The following is a 24,429-nucleotide window of genomic DNA, read 5'->3' on the forward strand; positions in this document are numbered from 1 at the left end:
TTTCTCAACATGTCTTCTGTTCCCTGGCCTGTACTAAGACAAGCTCCTAAATGGTAACCATAATATCTTGTGCAACTCCTTCAACCCAGGCCCTTACATTCTTGAGAAGCAAGGGTGATATTAACCGACACATTTATCCTATGTACCAGTTATTCTTCTTGCACTTTATTTATATTAACTCATTTGATAAAGGAAATGCTTAATGTTGTATTAAGAGAAGGACATTTTGTTTTGTTCTTTGGACTGCTGCAGGAAGGAGCTAGGAGAAGTACATAACAAATTTTCTAAATTAAGGATCACTTAAACCTAAACACTCTGAATATTTATTATCGAGTTTGAAAAAGGTAGCGATTCACATGAAGACATAAAAATGAATGAAATGACAGTGATACTTAATGGAAATGAATAACCTGACATTTGAGTTGATAATTATAGGGAAGATAATTCAAATGAGCACTGTTTCCTAAGTAGAACCTTACTTTGCTTAGACTATATAGAGATCTCACATCTGGGATCTATCAGCTTCATTGAGTTAGTTAGCTAAATAAACCTGTTACAAAATCATTACATTCAAAACACACAAAGGCATGCACACATACGCACACAAAACACAAGCACTGTAATTTAGATCTGCTATATAGCCTAAACTTCAAACTTGAGTATCAAGCTGCTTTATCTTTTAAGGAAATTTTTCTATCACTAACTAAGGAGATTCTTTTTTGTGTTTGTTTTTTGTAATGACTTACTCAAGCTTTGAGATTGGAGTGATTTCTGAGGTAGATGAGCTGGAAATATTTTCAACAGTTTCACTGTCCACAACTGCATTGGAAGACTCTTCATGCAAATCAACTGTAGGGAGTGTCTCCACCACCGGTGGACTTAACTTTTTTGACTCTGTATTCTGTTTAAAAAAACAAGTCAGCTAAATTAAATGTTGAGATTAATATAACATCTCTTAAGCAGAACGGGCATTTGTGGAAAGCATTTCTGAAAAATGACAATATAAAAAATGTTCACTAAAGAAGTACTTTTATAAAAATCCTTTCTTCCAATACCACCCTAAGGAATATATTTCATATGAAAATACAGGCCCTAAGCATTTTTCATGGCATTTCATAAACTAGGAAAGCACTTTCTCCCTACCTATTTCCTACTTTGCATCAGGACCTACAGAGATTTCCCTCTTCTCTAATTGATGAATGATAGTAGCAACAAAGAAACTCTATGGACATGTACAAAACAGTACAATACATAGTTCTTGACCCTGAGCAGTTTAGGAAATAATGTGTATCAATAAGCAACAATATAAGATATGTTCAAGTAACACCATGAAGCAATAAATGATTCTTGCTGCTCCTTCAGTCTTGAATGCCCTGGGCCTTTCAGTCCTCCAAAACACAATGTGAAATCTACCTAACACCTGTTCATATTTGAAAACCTCTATCAGCACCTCCTCCTCCAAGAGCAACCCTAAACAGAATTAACTACTCCCTTTCCTCTATGCCTCCAGTGTTCTCTCTACACTTTTATCACTGCATCTATAACAACTCAATTGCCATTATTCATGTCTCCCTCTCTTCTTCAACTATACTATAAATGTCCTCAGTAAGAACTATATTCTCTTGATCCTCATATTCCCAGTGTCTAGCACAGTACCTAGCACACAGTAGGCATTTAAATGCTCAATAAATGAATATCAAGTGAGAGGTACTCATGTTCAGCTCAAGGAAAAAGAAACTAAGGACTATTATGAATTAGAAGAGACAGGCATTAAAGAAAAGGAGGGCCAGTACAAGAGCAGAAAAAAACATCAAGGCATGCAGTCCGGAGAATATAAAGTATGATCATTTGGGGAATTATTTACACTGAGAAATTAACAAAAAAATATAAATAGTCATCTGCATTTTTATGATGGAGGCCTTGAGAAAATGACTACTGCCTTATTATCAAATACTGTATTACCATATGAACATGTATTCAAAATTTAAAAATTAATGAGATACTTTACATTTTTTTTTTTTTTTTGAGACAGAGTCTCACTCTATCGCCCAGGCTGGAGTGCAGTGGCATGATCTCGGCTCTCTGCAACCTCCGCCTCCTGGGTTCAAGCGATTCTCCTGCCTCAGCCTCCTGAGTAGCTGAGACTATAGGCGTGCACCACCACACCTGGCTAATTTTTGTATTTTTGGTAGAGACAGGGTTTCACCATGTTGGCCAGGCTGGTCTCGAACTCCTGACCTCAGGTGATCCACTGTGCCCGGCCTACATGCTATTTTTTAATTAAGTCTTCAAAATCCAATGTGTATTTTACACTTACAGTAAATTTCAATTTGGACTAGCCACATTTCAAGTGCTTAATGGCCACACGTGGCTAGTGGCTACTGTAATGAACAATATAGGTATACAAGACATGGTAAGCACTCGGAAGTATTTGAGCACAACTACATCATAATAAAAGTTTTATGAATAATGGTACGAGTGTTCAGGATAGTCATACAATTGTAAGGGCTACAAGTATCACTTTTCTCTTACTCCTATGCATAAACCCTTGACAAATGTCTTCCAGAATCCAATAAAATGAAACTAATTCTATTGCTTTAGTTAACTCAGTAAGTTATAAAATAGCCCTGGCTCTTGCAAAAAGTACAAGGTTAAAAAATAAAAAACGAAAAAAAAAATAGCCAAGGCTGTATTTTTTTTTTTAAAAAAAAGAAAGAATTCTCCCTCATTCTGAGTTGAAATGTGTGTTTTTTTTTAATATTCGAGATTTTAGTTTTTCCTTAGTCCTTCTGCCTACAGATCAAATATCCCATTCCTTCAGCCATTACTGATATTACATGGTTTCCAGATACCTCAGCATTCTGATCAGTTTATGGTGTATAGTCTAGTTTTTAGTATTTTTCATAAAGTCTGGTGCACAAAATAAACAATATTCAGAATGCAATATGAGAGAAAAAGAGAAAAAACATATTTTGACCTATTATCTATTCATACCCACAATAAGTGGAAATCTTGGTTATCAAAATACTCTGTGTTCTACATAAAAATACTTCCTTTTGTTCCAAGTGATTCAGGTTAGAAAAAAATTTCCTAACAACTGAAAATCTGAAGAGACAAGATACATCATAATGAACCAAAATAGAACTGAAGAAGAAATGAGGATTTATACTCAAACCTTTACTACCAAGAGACTAGTCACATTTATTATTATCTGTAATTTTACATGTTCTCAAAAGCAGTACTATTAGCAGGTAAGTAATCTTAAGTCCAGTTACAGAGTACCTCAAAGTGAAAAAACTAACAATACACACACAATATGGTGACCAAACAGAGGTTTTCAGTCTTGTGAAGTGGTTTGAAATGACATATTATTAAAAATCAAAGCAACATAGCTTACTTGTACATCCACAATAGAATCATCTTTTAATTTATGTTCTTTTGGAGAAATAGGTAAATTTGAACCTGATTTTCCCAATGATTCGGCATTGATAGGTCCCTCTCTTTCATCCTATATAACAACAACAACAACAAAAATCACCTGATAAAACTGTTTTACAAAACAGTTATAAAGCAATATGAAGACGGTTTTTTTCCATACTTTAAAACCAAAAAACTGACTTGTGTATTTGACTCTAATTAATTTCATTGTTTACAGGATTATTGTTTATTTCCTTGAATCCCCTCATTGCTACAACACTTAAAATGTGCAATACACCAGTTCAAGAACTTCATTTGATTTCTTAATAAGCATTTTAGTCTTACCATCCAGCACCGTTTTAAGCACCTAGTAAAACTCCAATAAATATCTGACAAATGAAGGTACATAAAGCTCTTTCTTTCATCTCTTTTTTGACATACATTCAAGTTAGAATTTCTAATACCTTTATGCCTTCTAGAGTGTAACTTTCATAAAAGTTCATATTCAATCTTTGTTAATACCTGAGCCTATCTAGCTCATACTAGGTATCTAAATGTTTACTGAAAGAACATGCTTTCCCCCCTAATGCTTTGCTTAAATTCACTTTTATGACATTTGTTTGCAAAATCCTTCATCAAAAAGGGGATTAAATCAAAATCTTATATACTGTGTGGGTGAAAATACAAAATTATAGTTTTTTTTGAGATATGCGGCAAGTCTTCAAAATTTTAAACACTCCATCCCAGAAATATATCCAACATAACTTAAATTTAAATAATCCACTCTAAATATGCCAAAAAACCCCTCAAGTATGTAATTGTAAGTATGTGTTGATACACACACCCACACGTGTGCACACATGGCAGGGAACAAAATGCAAAAGTTTGTCAATAAAGAACAACTGATAAATAATGTCTATATAACAAGATTAAAATGCAGCCATTCAGAATATATCAACATGAAAAGATTATATATGAGCTATCACTGGAGGGGAAGGGGGATGTCAATTTGTAATATATTTATATGATATTTTCATGGAAATAAAAATATTAATTTGTGGGCATATATAAAGGTGTTATCTATACCCACAGAACAAGGTCCAAACGTTTTCACAAGAAATAGTAAACTGTTGTTCCTTTGGGGAAAGGAATGAGACATAAATAATAAATATTTTATATCAATATAAATTACTTCAGTAATTTTAAATAAATACACTGAAGTTAAAGGCAAAAGCCAAATCAAGTCAATACTCTCCATTTATCATTTAGAATGGTAAAATAATACATGTTTTAAGACCATGAGGTTTTTTGGAGTCTTTATATTTACTGCACCTAATTACATAAAACAAAGTACAAAGCCACTGACTGTAGATTCTCCCTGGAATACTCATTTCTAATAGTTTTTATTTGCAAAATTGGGGTTTCTTTAAAAACTCTATTATAGATCATTAAAAACAAATCACTCGTTTTCAGCTCTCTGAACATGCACTACCCTATATTATAGGACTAAGGATGTTACAAAATTCCAAATACAAGCAACAAGAATAAACATATAAATATCTCTGAGCCATCATAATTTAAGAATTACCTGAGTAATAGCAAAGAAAAATACGAATCTCCACCAAAAATTATGGCATGGCATTTTTGAAATTACTTTTATTCTGAATGTTTTCAGACACTCTCAGAAAGCTGACACACAAATTATAATGTTAACTTTATTTAAGGCACCTTTTTCTGGAATTGTACATCTTCATTTTCTAGTGCGCAGTTGTCATCTTGAGAGTAATATGATGACGCTGAAGCTGAAGAACTCTCTTTACAACATACACGCCAGCTGGGAAGCCTGTAAAACACCCACCACCACCACCAACAAACAGAAAAAGAGAAAGAGAAAGAAAGAAGAAAAGTTGTTAAGTCAACATATTTCTATATGGGCTAGAATTTGAGGCGCTAGACAGATGGTTCCTATCCTAATACCTTTTAACAATTTAATGATGAAAATCAATATGCATAAGAAAAACATAAACATTATTATCAGCATTCCAAGTAAGACATTATGAATTCCATGAAGGTACAACAGGAAAGTCTTCACCAGAAGCAGCATCTGATAATTATCACACAAGGAACACAGAAAGCTGTCAAATAGCTAACCTCCTCGGAAAACACCAGTTCTTATAAATTCTAACAAATATTTAAGAACAGATAATCCTAAAGTTACCTCAACCATTTAAAAGCATAGAAGCTTCCAAATTATTTTTGCATAGAGAACCTAACAGTGATATCAAAAACTAACAGAAATAGCACACACATAAACGAATACTAGAGGTTAATAGTACTTATGAAATAACATGCAAAACTTATCAAGAAAACAATAAAAAAGAAAGTCTCTAGGAACACACCAAAGGAGAAATATACTACAATTATTATCAAGTAGAGTTCAGCTCTGACATTCAAAACTAGTCCAACATAATAAAATCAACTTGATTTGATATGCAAAAATATCAAGGAAAAATATCTTACGATTATATCCATAGCCACTGAAAAACATCTGATAAACTTATACATCCATCAATGTTTTAAGAATCAATAATGAAAGAGGAATAATTATATATTTAACATGGAAAATACATATGTAACACATAAAACTAAAAGTCAGTATTATACTTAGTGAGGAAACCTAAAAAGAAACCTATATAGATCTGAAATAAGACAAGAATGTCCATTTTCATTAGCATTACAAAACATGAAGATAAAAGAGGCATAAAAATGGAAAAGACAGTAAAATTATCTGTAGTTCCAAATAATGAGTGTATCTGCATTAACTGCAGATGAGTTTATATAATTGGAAAATTCAAAAGAATCACCTATTAAAAGAAGTCCCAGATATAAAAATTATATTCCCAAGTATAAAATTAACAAGCAAATCAACTCTCTCAAACCATAACAAGTACTCATCTATGATAGAAACAATAACGTGTCCAGATAGAAACTTGGCAAGAAATCTTCTAGTAAGTAGAACTGTTTGAAATTGCCAATATTTGACAATCCTTTTACTTGGAAAAAGTGTCAATTGTGGATATATATAGGGGTAGTTTGAAATAATATATAGGGGTAGTTTGAAAACCACATACTGAGGTGGTAAAAAGGGAGACTTTTTATATAAAAAGCCAGAAATAGTCAAGAATATTCTTATATGAGGGGCTAGGTCTATATGAAACTACAGTAATTACAGCAATATGATACTGAGATAACAAAGGCAAAGGAAACCCCCAGGGTGACTAGAAAGACAAATCCCAGGAAGATAGCTGTAAACAAGGAATAGAGGGCAATCAGTCTAGGTTAGTTTATCAGAAGCACCCAAATAACACCAGAAGAAATGGAATGCCTAGGTTTAAAAGACAGACTTTGGGGATTTAATCTTTTCTTAAACCTACTGCTTTCATTTTAGAAACTGTATTTCTATTTTTTTTTTTTCCCCCTGAAGGAAGGTTTTCAACTTGAATGCATGGTGACAAGTTTTTCTTGTGGCAACCTACGATCTTTAATACTTCTAGGCATCCTGCCATTTTAAGGGTGTATGTTACAACTATGTGTCTCAAAAAATAATGGTTAAGTGTTAGGGTAAAAGAGAAATCGATTCATTCTTACTAAAAAGAACAGGAGAGGGACTCAGGAAAAATTTTCCAAAGGATATAGCTACTGAAGAGCCAAGGAAGATTTCATTAAGAAAGCAGAAAACATTCTTTATTGTGCCAAGGGAAATTTCATTACAGAAGAAAGCATTCTTTAATGTGAAAGTGATTGAAAAAAAAAAAAACCTTTTTAAAATGATATCCAATGGCTTGCAATGACAGCTTTTTATATCTGCCTAATGCAGAATTACTGAACCAGCTATCTTTAACAATTGTTTTTATCATACTATCAAATCTGGCAAAATAATGCAATAATGAATTCTAGAAAGACACATAAATGTGCAATAAAGAATATGCTAATATGCAAATGAGCCAAGCCTAATAATTGCAAAGGAGTCTGCAATTATTAGGCTTGGCTAATAAAACTAAACTGGAGTCTGTCACTTTCAAATGAATTGTTTTCCTCTGAGTTTTAATGAAGAAACTTTACAAGCATGTAAGATTACCCAGTAAGTACCAATTATTACATCAGGAAACATTAGGGGTAATTTTCAACTCATTTAAAAATTTGAGTAAGTATATACAGTTTTAAGAAAATATGAAAACAACAAAGTAGCCATTTTAATTAACATAGAAACCAAAGAAGATGGAAAACATTATGTTATTAAGACAGCGATTTATTATCTATGAGTAAAAAGAAGAAAGAATTACAAATATATATGCACCTAACAATGTAGAAAATATACTACAACCACTGGCAAAGCTACAGGTGGAAAGAGAATAATCAAAAAGTATAGTGGTCTATTTTAAATTACCTCACAAAATAACAGATTAAGTGGACAAAATGATATTTATATTCCATGTAAGAAACTCAATCAAAGATACAGAATTTTATACCACATATAAATTAAAACGTTCTTCTCAAGGACACATGGAATATTTCCCAAATACCGATATTAAACTAAAGCCTCAAAAGAAGCCTCAAATTCGAAAAACTCAAGCTCTAAAAGATTATATTCTCCAACCATGCTGCAACAAAATTTGAAATAACAGAAAGACAGCTAACAATACTCCAAGCCTGGAAGCAAGAAATATGTAGCAAAATAATCCTTAGGTTAAAGAGGAAACATTATGAAACAATCAGCAGAAGACTACCAATCAAAATTGGTGGGATGTAGATAAGACAATAGCAGGAAAACTATGCTTCTGAATACATTAAGACAAATGCTGAAAACAAAAGAGGTAATCAACTCAAAAAGATAAAAGAGAGTACAAATGCAAAGAAACAAGGAAGGATATATGGACAGGCATTGCTAAAATAGAGAACAAAAAACAGCCAAGAAAATTAAGAAAATCAAAAGTTGGTTCTTTGAAGAAAGTATTAGACAAACTTCTGGCAAAACCAATAAAGGGAAGATAGTAATGGAAATTAACACAATATGGAATAAAAAGAAAAAATAACCACAGAGGAAACATTTTTAAAATTATAAAATATTATAAACTATATATAACAATATACTTGAAAACAGGAGAAATGGATAAATTTCTAGAAAAATAGCAAAACTGGCATAAGGAATGGAAAAAACTGATAATAGACTGATAAACTTGAATGGATCTCTCAACTTCTCACATACAGGAGAAAATTCAAACCGTTTTTAAATTTTTTATTTGGAAATAATTTCAAATTTCAGAAGAGTAGGCAGCATAGTACAAAAAAAATCTACAAATGCCTTAGCTGTATCAATCCATTGTTAATATTTTACTTAATTTGTTCCATTATTTGTCATTTGCCCATGCTCACTCATCCTCCCTCTCTCCCTCTGTTCCCTCTCTCCCAGTAACTTACCTCTAAAATACTGTGATATCTATTTCCACAAAATAGGGATATTCTCTTGCATAACTACAATACAGCTACCAACTTCAGTAAATGTTACACTGACACAAAAATTCACTGTCCACATTGCAATTTTGTCAATTAATCCAATAATGTCTTTTTTAGAATTCCTTTCTCCAGTATGGAATTAAATCTATGATCATGTCCTGCATTTGTCATGTCTATTCAGTACCATTTAACTTGGAACAGTTCTGGAGCTTTATTTTATCTGGCACTAACATTTTTGAAGGCTACAGTCCCTTTTCTTTTTAAATAGTATGGTTCTTATGTGAGATTTGTCTGATGTATCATGACAACCAGATTCAGATTAGGTATTCTCAGTCAGAATCCTTCATTGTGTCCTTCTCAGGATATTATAATGATGTTGTGACTTTCTCAGGATACTGTATCGAAAAGCAAATAATATCCATCTGTTTCAGCAGTTGCAATTCTACTTTTAGGTACTTCTCAACAGCAATGAAAACTATGTCTACAAAAAGCCTTGTACAAGAATGTCCGTAGTAGTTTTTACTCCTAATAGCGAAAACCTGGAAGCAGCCCAGATAACCACTAACAGAAGAATAAACAAACTGTAGTACATTCATACAGTGTACTACTCAGCAATAAAAAGGAACTAATTAATGACAAAGGAAACAAAATGGGTAAATCTCAGACATTACATTGAGTAAAAGAAGTCAAACACATGAGCAAATACTGTATAACTCCATTTAGATGATGTTCCAGAATTGGCAAAACTAATCCATGGTGACAGAAATCAGATCACTATTTGCCTCTGGGGGATTCACCAGAAAGGGACATGAGAGAACTTTCTGGGGTGATGAGAATATTCTATATCTTGAGGGTGTGTGAGTGTATGCATAGGTGTATGCATGTGTCAAAACTGATCCAACTATACAGTTAAGATCTGTGCATTTCACTGTACATAAATATATTTATTTTGAGACCGGGTCTCACTCTGTCACCCAGGCTGGGGTGCAGTGGTGCAATCTCAGCTCACTGAGGCCTCCCCCTTCCCAGGCTCAAGTGATCCTCCCACCTCAGCCTCCAGAATAGCTGGGACTACAGGCAAGCACCAAAATGTCTGGCTAATTTTTGTATTTTTGGAAGAGATGGGGTTTTGCCATGTTGCCCAGGCTAGTCTCGAACTCCTGGGGTCAAGTGATCCACCTGCCTTGGCCTCCCAAAGTGCTGGGATTACAGGTATGAGCCACTGTGCCTGGCCTATACAGGTTTTATTACTTGTTCAAGATCCTGTAACTAATAAGTGAGGGACCGGGGGTTAAAACTTGCATTTTTTGGACTCTGAAGCCTGCGCCTCTTAGCCACTACTACACGGCCTTCATATTTATCACTTGTTGCCACTACGAAAATCATGAAGTTGTTAATCAGAACTTCTCCTTTGTGATAGTTGTTTTATTTCTGTATTATGCTGTATCTAGCCTTGACCAGTATCACCAATTCTTGAGTGAATGTAACAGTGTTATCTTCTCATCCTTCTTTTCATGTATCTGTTGGCTAGAAAATATTAAACATGAAACGTAGCAATATGGAAAAATCCAACAATTTGGAGAGAGATCTAAGTTTGCAAGGTGAGTGATGGGCAACTTACGAGCTTCAGTTTCCTTATTTGTAAAAATTAGATTAATACTTTAATCCAAGAGTATGGACAAATTTAAGAGGAGACCAGGAGTCAGAGACCAGCCTGGGCAACAAGGCAAAACCCTGTCTCTACAAAACATACAAAAATTAGCCAGGCATGGTGGCGCACACCTCCGGTCCCAGCTACTCAGGAAGCTGAGATGGAAGGAGAATCACCAGTTCCCAGGGAGGTCAAGGCTGAGGTGAGTGGTGATCATGCTGCTGTACTCCAGACTGGGGGACAGAGCGAGACCCTGCCAGAAAGAAAAGAAAGAAAGAAAGAAAGCCAGCCTGCATGCCTCAACTCAGTATCAACATTGTAAAATGGACTTATCAGGAGGAACTGAAATAAATGTATATGCTATGCTTAGCCTGGCACAGAATATGCACTGAGATGTCAGTTATTATCAGCCACTACCTTTTCTATCTACTTTCACTTATCAAATTTCACAGTAGTTTATACTTGTAATCTCAATTTTTTCACCTTCTATTTAGTCCTCAGCCTGCTGAAATCTAGTTTCTGCCCTCATTGTACCACTGAGACTAGTATGGTGTGGCAGAAGTTAGCTTTTTTTGATTTCCCTGCTGCATGTGGTACCTCTGACTGCTGTTTTAACTTAAACCATCTCCTCTTTGACTTGTCAAATTACACACTTCTGCTTTTCATCTCACGCTGACTCTTGTTTCTGAGTCTCCTTTGATATGCTGCTTCTGTTCACTATTTAAATTCTGATGCTCCAAGGGTTTGGTTCTGAAATCTTCCCTTTATATTCTACATAGGAGACTTACCTACTCTCACGGTTTTTAGTTGACAGCTGCTGAAACTTTTATCTTCAGCCCTTATCTTTTCCTAACTGGTCCATTCCTTAAAACCCTTCTGTGATACCCTACATTAATGTTGAGGATAAATAAAGCTCGTTTAAAAGTTGCATCTCTCTTCCTTCATATTCCAAGATATCTCAAAAACATCTAAATCCAAAATTGAATACATTAGCTTCCTTTTCCAAATCTCTTCCTCCCATATCCTTGATCCCACCATCTGGTACTGCTATCTACCCAATCCTCAAACTAGAAACGTGAAAAACACCTGTGACTACTCCTTTGCCTTCACCCTCCCTTGACCATCTTGTTTATTCTACTCTAAATTTCTTTAAATCATTTCTCAATCCCCATTCTGACTGCCTTAACTCAAGCTCTTATCTCTTACCTAGAGCAACCTCCTAACAGATCTCCCTAATTCCTAACTTGCTACGTCTGCAAATCAACCATTCACACCTCTGCCAAAAATCTAACAGTAAATTATCACACTACCATTCCCCTGCTTAAAACCTTTTACAGACTCCATTAACTACATGACAAAACTCAAGCTTCTCTCCATATGCTATTTAAAAATCTCTAAAATCCTACTAAGTCTTCAGCTTCATATTTCCTGCCAGTCTCCCTGCCTTTCACTTTATGCTTCAGCGATACAGAGCTACCTGTAATAGTTCCTTGAACACAGACTGTGCTGTCTCATGTCTCTGGCTCATGCTGTTCCCTCTTTCAAGAATGTTCTGTACCTGCTCCCACTCCCACTATCTAAAACATAACTCAATACCTATAATTCTTCTCTCTTGGGGCAAGAAACTAGTAAGGGTCTAAAACATTTTCCTGCTTTCCACAATCTGGGGTTGGTGGGTGGCCCGCTCTAAATTCCCACAGCCCTTTGGCTATCTCTGCCTGAGCACATACACACTGAAATGAAATTAACTGTTTATTTTTGTTTCTCACATAAGACTAAGCAACTCCAAGGCAGAGAATATACTGCCCTGTTGCCAGCATGATGATCTATTGAGCTCCTACTTTGAACTATGAATTGGAAAAGCTTTTTCAGAGCTTTAAAAAGAAGAATGAGAAAACACTTTGTGGTAAAAGAAATAACTAAACTAGGCAATAAAGAATTGCTTCTTAAACATAAATTCAAAACTAATCCCTTGTACAGAAATATAGTGCCAGCCACTCAATTAGTGCAGTATGGTTAAAGTTAACAGTGAAAATAGTAGTTTTTGAATATTACTTCCTGGATATCTGAAAAAATTTACTGAAATCCTGTAAGCATTGAGAAACTTGTGGGAAATGGGTGAATAATGTGGAAGCCATTTTGGTCAAACACTGGTAATAAAACAAGACCAAAAGCTCACCAAGCCTCTAGTGCCTTTGCTTAAGCAACCTAGTTTCTCTCCATCACAATGTTTTATTAAAAGACAGATATTCTTCTAAACCACGTTATCAGTCTGGAGCTCTTTTAAGGTTGCTTCTCTTCTGCTTGGTCTATCTGCTAATAGGTAAGAGCATACTGGGCTTCTTTCTCCTTGCAGTTTTTATTCTATTTAGCTGCATCAACAGTCCATAGTCAAATCACATGCAACTGTACAGCTTAGCTGAGAAAGTTCTATGTTCTAGTGCCTGTTTCTAATTAAATCTTTGCATTTCAGTAGTTCTGACTTTTAATCTTCACTCTGATGTAGGATTGGGTCTTAAATTTTCTTGGCTTAATATTCCACATATCAAATTCTATTAGAAAATTGTTTCACTAAACTGGCCTATAATTTCATTGATCCAACATAGAGAAGCACTTAGTAAACAAATGTGATATGTTCTGTTTTTATATCCTACCATTATAACCTACCATTAGAAATTCAGCCAATACAATCTGTCCTCTAAGATGCTGGAAATAATCATGCCCTACACTTGATAATAATATATTTTCAGAAATTGGGTATGGTGTATTTAGCCTCTAAAACACAAGCGACAGTAGTTTTGTTACCTTAATTTTCAATTAAAAACTACAAAAATAGTCCTCAAATAAATTACTACCAGGCCAACAGATCAGTCATGCTAAAACAAAGTCTGTATTAGGAAAAGTAGAAAATAAAGCTACAACAGTAGGTGTGGGTCAGACTGCAGGCATTTAAAAATTATCAAGGTTTAAAGTTTTATCCTTCAAGGAGCCTTTGAAAGATATTTCATCAGGGGACTGACATAATCAAAGCTGCATGTAAGACAAATCCAGTGGCACTGTGTAAAATGGGTTGCAGCATACAAGTATGAAGCTACTCTACATGTTAACTTTTTTTTTTAAGTACTCTTCTACCTCTCCTGGCTACCAAACAAATGTGTGGAATTCATGCCTACCAGCTCTCCAAATATCTTCTATTCTCCACTTCCAAAAGCTATCAATCACTTCCCTCTTTTGAAGTTTCTCAGTTTTCAAGCTCTTCAACCTTATCTAAGACATTTTATATTGTAGACCACTCAAATGACTTCCTTAAATCTCTTTCCATCTATCCTTTCCAGTTTCCTTTCTTTCAGAGCTTTACTATGCTTGGCACCTTTCTTTATTCTGTTTCAAAAGTCCAATGTTCTCTTTCAAAAATGATTCCCTCTATGACAGCGGTCCCCAACCTTTTGGCACCAGAGACCAGTTTCATGGAAAACAACTTTGCCACGGATGGGGTGGGGGGCATTAGATTCTCATAAGGAGCACACCACCTAGATCCCTCGCGTGTGTGGTTCATAGTAGGGTTCATGCTCCTATGAGAATCTAATTCTGCTTCTAATCTGACAGGAGGTGGAGCTCAGGCAGTAATGCTCACTCACCTGCTGTTCACCTCCTGTTGTGAGGTCAGGGTCCTAACGGACCACGGACCAGTACCGGTCCGCAGCCCAGGGGCTGGGGACCTCTGCTTTATGAGGATAACTCCAGGCCCATTTTTTTTCTTTTTTTTTTTTTTTTGAGATGGAGTTTCGCTCTTGTTGACCAGGCTGGAGTGCAACAGCATGATCTTGGTTCACCGCAACCTCCGCCTCCTAGGTTCAAGTGATTCTCCTGCCTCGCCCTCCCAAGTAGCTGGGATTACAGGCATCTGCTACCATGCCCGGCTAATTTTCTATTTTTTTTTAGTAGAGACATGGTTTCTCCATGATGGTCAGGCTGGTCTCGAACTCCTGACCTCAGGTGATCCGCCTGCCTCGACCTCCCAAAGTGCTGGGATTACAGGCATGAGCCACCACGCCTGGCACTCCAGGCCAAATTTTATCTGCATTCAAGTCTGCATTTTTAAGTGCCCATAAAATGTCTCCAGTTGGATATTCCATTCACCTCCAACTAACAGCTCCTTCCCCTTCCAAGCCCTTTGCCAACTCTTCCACTTCTTTTTGACTACCACCAATTCTTCTAGTTGCCCAAGTTAAAACAAAGAAGCAAACAAACAGAAAACAAACAAAAAATGCTTAACATTTCTTTTCTCATTGAATTTTATTTCACAGATTCATAATTTTAGGCCCTAGAATGTACTCTCAGTGACGGTGTGCTCCAAGAAAGCAGTTACTTTGTTTTGTCCACCAGAATCCTGTATAGGATACAGCACACAGAAGCCTAAGTAAATACCTCTTTGCATTGAGATGGATAACAGAAAGGGGTTGTTGAACAGAGTTTGGTTAGAGGCAAACTAAAATCCATTTATTTAGAATCCTAGCCTCATGCTGTTATCTGCTGCACTGCACTGCACTACTGCCAGCTTGCCAATCTTTCACAAAATCAAATCATTTACCTCCTCAAAAATCTCTATTTATTGTACCCTCTTCTTTATTTCTACTGCCAAGATGAAGTCCTTCTTATGACAAGCCTCAATTACTCCAAGGGTTTTTTAGCCTGGTCACCCCTTGGGATCCAGAAGGGGTTGGATCCAGGATCCGAAGATACCAAAATCTGAGAATGCTCAAGTCTCTTACATAAAATGGCATTTGCATATCACCTATGCATATCCTCCCATATAAATATCTAGAGGTGATTTAAAATATCTAGAGATGATTTAAAACATCTATGCATATCCTTCCATATAAACATCTAGAGGTGATTTAAAATGTCTAGAGGTGATTTAAAACATCTATGCATATCCTCCCATATAAATATCTAGAGGTGATTTAAAACCCAACACTATGTAAATGCTATGTAAATAGCTGTTATACAACATTGTTTTTATTTGTATTTTTATTGTTGTATTGTTATTTTTATTGTTTTTAAAATATATTTTCAACCTGAGGTTGGTTGAATCTGTGGATGTGGAAAGCCAATTGTATTCATCCCTCTAAGTCTCTTTCCTCTAAAAAAAAATCTAGCATAATTATGTCAAAATAACGTTCTCACAACACCACTTCTCTTGCTGAATCTTTATTATCTAATTCTTTGGACTGGCTTGCAAAATCTACCACAATCTCTGAAATCTCTCTCTTTCTCCTCAGGCTTTTCTGTTTACTACCACTCTTACCCATATCAACTAGATTATCTCTTCTATTCATAACTCTCTTTCTCCTTGACAATTAAGTGCCATCTACCTACTGCAAGCAGGCAGACAGACATACACATGCACACACAAAGAAACAGCCATTATTCATGTTATCAACACCAATACATCTTATTTCAGCTCATGAAGCTCCTGTTTGCACAAAAGCAGAGTTTATAAACCACATTTCCCTTAAACCCAAGCCAAGCCTTCCTTAAGAACTCTAGCCCTCATTTTCTCCTCTTAAGCACTTACTATGAAGTTCAGTTTTATGTGTTGTTTATTAACATTCAAATCAGATATCTTAGACTGTTAGACATACAAAAAATAAACTGAGTTCACCTAATACAGTAATACAGACTTGAATGCATAAAAGAGTATCACAAACTTACTGACAAAATCTACAAGGTAAGAATCCTAGGTATGTGTATTTCTTTTAAAAGTTTCATGAACAATTCCAATGTCCATTCCTTCCTAGGCTAATCCAGGCACCCACATTTTCAGATGAAAAAAACTGACACTTTGCCAGATAAAATTATTAACTAGAAAAAGTGAAGAAACTTGCCCAAGACCATCTACCAGCCAACTGGCAGCACAGCATACTGGTTAAGAGAACACAGGCTTAGAACCTGGCCTTCTTAGGTTCTGCCTCTGTTGCTTCCTGGCTGTAAGAACTTGGGCAAGCTGTAAGAACCTAACTTCTTTGTGCCCACCTTTCTTCATCTTTAAAATGGAGTGTCTGCCTTAAAACATCTATACAGAGAATAAAATAATTTAATGTATATTACATTGAATAGTATTTAGTACTTAGAAGAGAAATAATCACTCAATAAATGTTCATATTAATAATGCAAAGAAAGAACTACAACCAAGCTCTGACAGTTTTATGCCTTTCACACTACACCATCTGTATTGTAACAAGCAGCTTATATACAGAGCTCAAGTCTCACAATTCTTCTGTATCCTTCATCACACCAAATACATTGTGAATAATCAAATAATATTTAAGTGGATTTATAAATTCCCATTTTTAACTCTGAAACCTAGGCCATCTTATTTCTACTCAACAAATTACCAAAGTATCTAGAGTCAATGAATAACTTATACAGTAGTGCTTACTATGAGTGAGGCACTGTTCTTAGCCTTTACATGTTTTTTCTCCAGTAGATTACAAATGCTACATAATAATACAAAATTAGCTTAGTACCTATGAACCGTATTAATGTTACAGAATACTTTCTAATACAGCTAGGTGTCACTTTCATGTAAAATATAAAATAATTTTAACTAGCAATTAATTATAAAGTCCTAAATAAAACCAAATCTTCTTTCAAAAAAAACTTGCATTTATTAAACAAATTCATCCCAAAGGATTAACTCTCTTACACTGCAAATATTCAAAAACAATTTCCTATTCCCTTGTGACACGTACAATTTGACTTTTAAATTAGTCTAAAATATGGCCTTGAAAAACAGATAACATACAACTGGCACTAAAGTATAATCTAAAACATGTAGATAAGTTTCAAGAGATTTCATCTCTTTCCAGTTATGTACAAACTACTAAACAAAAGCATCACGTACATATAGGTGTTTCTATTTGAAGATGACTTGAGAATAATGAAGCACTTAAATTTTTATGTTTCCCTTTCATTATAAGCATAACAATTACACATATTGATTCTTTTCTCCATTCACTGTTGAGAAAAGTGAAAGAGTAATGTACAAGTTCATGAACAAATGAAAAATGAAATAATCAATGCTCAAAAGAGCTGATACTTTATATTTTTTCCATTGCCTGTCAACCCTACTGCCTGCTTCCATTCCACTATATCCTCAAATGTTTAATAACATAAAGGACCAACATGAAACACGTCATTTGCCATCTTTTATTGGACACAGTGTTCAAGTGTTATGCAAAGATGTCACACACCTTCTTTCACAGACCTTTTCCTATTAAGGCAAGCTGGCTTCATCTAACTTGTCTGAAGGGATCTGACATTGTATGACCCGACACCTCTTATAAATAAAAATACCAGGTGCTTTCTTTGGAATATATATCCCAGAGCAAAGATAAACTTTTTTTCCTCAGTCTTTCACATTAAGTTCCACTAAAAAAAATCGTTTTTGTAAAGCTCATCTTTCATTGGTTTATTCAAGGAAAGAAAAAAAAAGGCATCAAATGATTTGGAGAAATGGGATTGTTTTATTATTTTATTTATTTCAAATATTATTCAGAAAAGAAATAGATTCCGAACCTTTAAAGTTAAGAGACAGAAGCAGAAACAAGCAAAAAAACTCCTCCAGATTTCCTGGCGAATTTTCAAAATGTTTTATCGATATGTTTCCAATATGCTCTATTCATCACCTCAAAAAAGAAAAAACAGCTTATATATTGTTCTACTTTTCAAATTTTTTTCTGCTCACTTATGTATATTAATAGACCAGCAATTATGGAGAAAAAGCAAAAGGGTACAGAAATATAATCACAAACCAGAAAATAAACCTCTTAAATTGATAAAAAAAAAAAAAACTGGTCTGACATACTCAGAAAAATTACTACTAAGGTCAAAAAGGCCAACATCTTGATTTAGATATCAACTCTCTTCTAGTGGGACCACGACTTAGGATCTCCTGCCTCCAAAGTATGTCCCCTACATTCCACTTTACCCTCCACAGCAATCTAATTAAAAGATCCATGTGACCTCATGCTCCTGTTCTCCAGTTTAAACTACTTCACTTGCTCATCTTCTGTCAGGTGGTTAGAATTAGAATTCATCTGCATGATAATCAAATCGCACCAAAATCTAGCTGTAGCCTCCCTTCCCATCTCTCCTCACATACACTCACGCTCTAGATAACTGGGTAGTTCTCTCTGCCTACAACAAAATTCTCTCATTGTGAACTATCCATCCTGCAGACCATTTTATGGATGAGAGCTGAGGTTCACAGAAGTAACTTGTCCAAAGACATACAGTTAGTGACAGAACCATAAGTAGGATATGAATTCTTCCTTTGCTGTTCCTAAAAACCTTTGTAAGTACCTGTTATATTTGCCAAATGTATGAGACTTGTTTAAATGTCAAGCTCTTCCCAAAAGTCTAAAGATAAGCTTCTCCAAGATGATCCTTTGGGGTGAAGGAAGAATAGATTTGTTTAGTTTTAAAAAATAAGTTTTACTAAGATTAATGTAAGGATTCATACTTCGTCTGAAGGGTCAGATGGTCACACATCAAGAACTATTGGCAGAAACCCAGGGAAAGAGTGGAAGTCCCATAAACAATGGGTTTTACTTACAGCACACCATGATTCACTGTGGTTTATGTTTGCCCAGTTAGGTAGACTTAGGAATGATTCAGTTTTAACTGAATTGACCCTCACAACATCAGGAAGCAGCTTTTTAAAAAATTACTGCAAAGAATGTAATAATGCAAGCACAGCCAGCAAGAAAATGACAGGGCTGACTCCTAAGTAGTTGAAGCTATTCCTCTTCTATACTATGACGTAAAATAATCTAGTAGGTCAATCACATAGCTCTCACTAAAAATTATTATTTTAATGAGAAAAAAGGTACCATTAACAGAAATTATTTTTTTCTCATTTTTCTTAAATATCTAACTTGCATTAATTTATTACATACACTAATATACTATTACTATATTGGCACATGTATATAACTTATAAACAATTAAGGTGGATGCACAAGGTTTTACTAATTAGGGGACACACTCAGAATATCCACTAATTACGTTTTTTTCCTCTTTAGGGTGATGCAGCTTTCCCAGTTTGCCCAGGACTGAGGGAGTATGGTATAGGGTATAGGCTGAATAATGCGCCCCCCTCAAAGATGTCTGCATCCTAATCCCTAAATATGTTACCTTACATAGTAAAAGAGATTTTGCAGATGTGATTAAATTAAGGATTATGCGATAGGGAGATTATCCTGGAATGTCTGGGTGGACCCAATGTAATCACAATAGTCCTTATAAGAGGAAGAGGCAGGAGGACCAGTCATTAGTAGACATAAGGACTGAAAAAAAAGGTTGGAGTGCTGATGTGAGGAAGGGGCCACAGAATACAGGCGGCCTCTAGAAAAAGATTCTCCCCTCAGAGCCTCCAAAAAGAACCAGCCCAGTTGACATCTTAACTTTATTTAGCCCTGTGAGACATATCTTGGACTTCTCATCCACAGAATTGTAAGCTAATAAATGTGTGTTGTTTTAAGCCACTAAATTTGTGTCAATTTGCTACAGCAGGCATAAGAAACTAATGCAGGGAATTCCTAGGTTATGTGACTTCCAGTGTTAAAACCAAGACAAGCTGGTGACCCTCTATCTTGGATTTTCGGCGCTCATAAAAACATCTGGCACAGTAGGTATGAGAAAAAAATGTGGTTGAATAATGTTACGATAAAATATTTACATAATACGCTGTTACTGTGTTACAAAGATCTGTCATTTGTATTATTTCATCCTCCTAACAACCCTGTGAAGTATGAATGGATCAATTTCCCCATTCTGAGGATGTAACAACTAAGGCTCAAAGAAGTTACATAACATGTCAAAGAACACATATCTAGTAAATGATGGAGCCACATATATAAAATACAGGCCTTCTGACCTACAAAGGACTATGGTACTCAGAAGCCTGTGCTGCCTAGGTTCAAATTTAAGCTCCGAAGCTTAACAGCTGCTTAAACTTAGCCAAGTTACTTAACCTCTCTACTTCCTCACATGTAAAATGCAAAAGAAAGTTAATAATAATACCTATCTTATAGGGTTCTTATAAAGATTAAAGGTGTTATTGTCAAGTAAACATCATGTGTCTGATACATAGATAGCTGTCAGTAAATATTAGCTATCATTGCTCTGTGCTGCAGCTATAGTGCATTTATGCCTAGAATACTCTATACTACTTGATCAAAAATTATAAAGTATGCAAAAGGAAAAAACAGCAACAAAAATTAATAATGACATAGATGAAATGATTTTTCTGTAAACATAATCTAAGGTTAGTACTCTAGGCTGGAAGACAAAAGCAGAGGGGAGACATAATCAAGATCTACAAAATTATGATAGTAAACATAATACAGTAATATTGGTAGCATGAGAGGGGAAACCTCAGAAACTAGAATACTGTAGAATAGACATACAGCACTCAACGTACAAAACAGAAACGGATCACAAAATTTTGAGACCATTTGTGAATAACAAAAGAGACAAAAGTGGCTACTAAAAGGCACTCATCAACTCTTGCAAACGTTTTATCTAACCCTAGGACTTGTTGGTAGCCATTTCTGTTAAAGGGAATGGGGTTGTTGGGAAAAGAAATACCACTCCAGATTGTGGCAAAAGTTAGAAATCCATTAAGTGCCATTAATTCCAACTTGGCACAAAAGCAGAGGCTTCAAAGAAAAAACATACCCTTTGCCAATCATCATCAGGTACCACTCCTCTTCCCCAATCTCATTCATTATCATCACCCTTCAAAAAAAACCTTTAAGCCTTAATGTCCTATTTTAATGCCTTTTAATCGTTTTGCTAAAGAATAATTGAAATGTCTCTAAATTTGGCGGTCTAAACAAATCTCAAAATATACTAACCCAATAGTTTCTTAAGCTAAAGTTTCTTAAAATGTTCACACTCTTTTCTTAAACTCTCCACATCCATTTTCGTCACTAGGAGTTAAAAAACTTGACAGAAGTTTATTACTACTACTTTCAATACCAGGCCAACCGATTTGTTCCCTAACAGGGAAATTCATTAGCTCTTCACTAGAGCTAATGATTGAAGGTGAGAAAACATACTGAGGGTTAGCTTAATCAAAAGATAGCCAGAAATTCCCAAAAGAAATAGAAGCAGAGTTAACTTAAATTTACAAATGATTGTAAGAATCACATTCTATTGCTTGATTTCGTTTACACCATCCAATTAAAAAAAAAAAAGCCAGAGATACTGGTGTGTTTTTAAACTTGAATGAAAGTGTTAACCTTTTCCTTATCAGCCATTTCAGAAACTTTTGATGAAGAATAACATGCTTTAAAGATGGGCAAGACCAAGAAGAAAGAGGAAAGAAAATACACAGTCTACAAGTATAACTAGGCAGCCCCAGAAAGAGATGGAAATGAATACAAGCTTCAGTATCTACAAATTTAAATTTAAAATGAGGTGAGTGGATTTATCTCTTACAGGCACTTCTCCGTACCCAACACAGTAAGTAGAAAGGGGAGGATTTTATTAAAAACGGGAGACGGGTATTAAAAGGATTCAGAATGAAAGGTAAGAAGTCAATTGTTTTTGTTCTCAAAAACTTCTATCACCCTTCCAATAAAAATCCCTCAGCCAGGCGAGTGTTTTCTCTTCCCCTTGTTTATGTATTATCTTATGTGAGCAACAACTCTACAATTTCAATGTCTCTGGAATACATTAGGCATCCATAAAAATGAAAATAGTGTTGGTGCTTTGCAGAAATAAGCAAAACAGGAAACTTAATTTCTATTTTAATATAACAAACAGCAAATCGCCTTGACTGAAGAAGCATCTTTTCAGTCATCAATTGTCACACATCTTTGAAGAAATTCCCTGGGAGGAAAGAATGGCTTTTCCAAGTACGGTGACAGCAGTCCCTCGACTTACAAGCTTTCTCTGCTCCTCAAAAAACTCCAGAAGTGCCTGGGATTAACAGAAACGCCGTATAACTTAAGGAGTGCTTTAGGGACAAAGCACTCTTCCCGCCTTGAAAATACAGCATTTACCTTCCCATCACTAAGGGACATTACCAAAAACTACTACACACACTACATCTAAGACACCCTCTCCACCAAACCAATTAAAAAAGTGCTTCATAACACACATACACACACGCCCCCCAAGTTTCCAAAAACAGCGGCCCGAGTGCACTTGGGATCAAACACTGTGCGAGAAATGTCCAGAACTACTGCTTAGACATTACTCTTACCTTCATGACCACTCACGTTTTAAAATCGCACGTCCGGAACGCATCACATCCGACGTACTTTATCCCCTTACCACACTAAGAACGCAAAGACGGGCGGCAAATCGGAGCAACTTACTTACCATCAATCTGAACACCCACCCCAAACCCTGCACCGTCTCCAAGGGGTAGAGGAACTGAGTACAAAGGCACTTGGTGGTTCCCTCTACCTTGGCACCTCTCTCTCCCCCACTGAGTCTCTTTAAATTCCAAAATACACCATGAAAATCTCCGCACAGAGCACTACCAGCCCAGTCAGATGGAGAGTCGAGAAGTAATCTGTTTGTCCCTTCCACGGGGGCCTTGGAAACCCGGACCCTAAAAGCCAAAATGACTTGGGGGTGTGACCTGGGCTGCTCTCTCCCCTTTACTCCCCTCACGGGAACTCCCTTGTCGTCGCGGCTACTCACCAGACCACAGAGCACAGAAAGAGGCAGGAGACCAGGGCCAAGGCCCGCCGGTGCTTCTTCATCTTTTCCTCCTTCTTCCCCCTGCCAGAAGGCGGCACATCCTCCCAGCAGCCGCCACTGCCGAGGCCAAGATGGAGGAGCCGGAGCAGGAGCGCGAGGATGGGACCGATAGTCCTAAGGGCTATGGCGCTGGCTGAGCGGCTCCTCAGTGGCTCGCGTCCTGGCAGCCCTCTCTGAGGGCCCCACAGCAGCGCGGACAGGGGCGCTTCACAGGACTCCGGGGACCGCCGCTGCTGCTGCGGCCGCCGGCTCGTCCACGCCCGCCTCCTGCAGCCGCCACTGACGCCCCATATCCTCCCCGCCCGCCGGGGGCCTTGTTCCGTGAGGCCAGCGACCAACGGCCGCCGCGTACTCGCCTCTCCACAGCCAATCGCCGGCGGGGCCGCGACACCTCACACACCGCTGAGCTGGAAAGGGACGCGTCACCCACGTCCCGCGGCGCCCGCACCCCCACCAGCCTCTGCGCAGACCACGCCCCTTCTACGTCGCAGGCGGAGAAGCCGGAGGCAGGAGACCACAAAGCGCAGGAGCAGGCGCTGTCGCCGCTCCGCCCGCCCCAGGTCCCGCCCACTTGCTGGCTCGCGTTCAGAAAGTCGGGAGGAGCCACGTGATCCTCAGCATTCCCCCTTACAGTGGCCCGCCCCTCGTCCCGCGCGCGCTGAGTCCGCGCAAGGGCTTTTGGGAGCTGTAGTTTGCCTTCCAGAACCCGTTTTTCTCTTTCCCTGTCCCTCCTAGAATCAATGGTTTTGTTAGAGAAGTCTGTAGTTTCGCTGCTCACCACGAGACTGATCAGCTTTGGAACTGTTGCACTGTTTTCCTCTTTTGAGCACAGTTCGTGGAATGGCCTAGAAGGACGGGGGTGAGAGTTGTGAGGGAAGCTGTACTAAGCCCTTTCCCTGTGTCAATGGACTTTCCCATTGAGCTAGATGTTGATTGGTAGATAGAAAGGGGCGGGCCAAGAATCCTCTCATGTGATTGGTTACAGCGGAAAACCTTTCGCTTTTTCTTCTCTTCAGCAAGAATTTCGCAGCTTGCCGGGTTCCTCACTTTAAGTGTACTTC

At 36.8% G+C, this 24,429-nt stretch overlaps 1 protein-coding gene across 5 annotated transcripts in view; it reads right to left on the minus strand.

Annotated features, from left to right (window-relative positions):
- SUCO (SUN domain containing ossification factor) overlaps positions 1-24,165 on the minus strand; it is a 77,722-nt gene extending 53,557 nt beyond the window's left edge. For 2 of the 5 annotated variants that reach the window (XM_054456074.2, XM_054456065.2), the window contains exons 1-3: positions 23,309-23,793; positions 5,146-5,260; positions 747-901 (exon numbers count right to left, since the gene is read on the minus strand). In XM_054456074.2, the coding sequence (XP_054312049.1) occupies positions 747-901; positions 5,146-5,260; positions 23,309-23,370 (332 nt within the window). In that variant the 5' untranslated portion in view covers positions 23,371-23,793. Of the gene's footprint in view, positions 1-746; positions 902-3,397; positions 3,509-5,145; positions 5,261-23,308 lie in introns of all 5 variants that reach the window. The other 3 variants (XR_010123089.1, XM_054456039.1, XM_054456057.2) reach the window with 3 other exon arrangements.
- Between the last annotated feature and the right edge of the window lie 264 nt (positions 24,166-24,429).

The sequence above is a fragment of the Pongo pygmaeus genome, chromosome 1 (assembly GCF_028885625.2).
Source record: "Pongo pygmaeus isolate AG05252 chromosome 1, NHGRI_mPonPyg2-v2.0_pri, whole genome shotgun sequence".
In the NCBI taxonomy this organism is placed as follows: domain Eukaryota; kingdom Metazoa; phylum Chordata; class Mammalia; order Primates; family Hominidae; genus Pongo; species Pongo pygmaeus.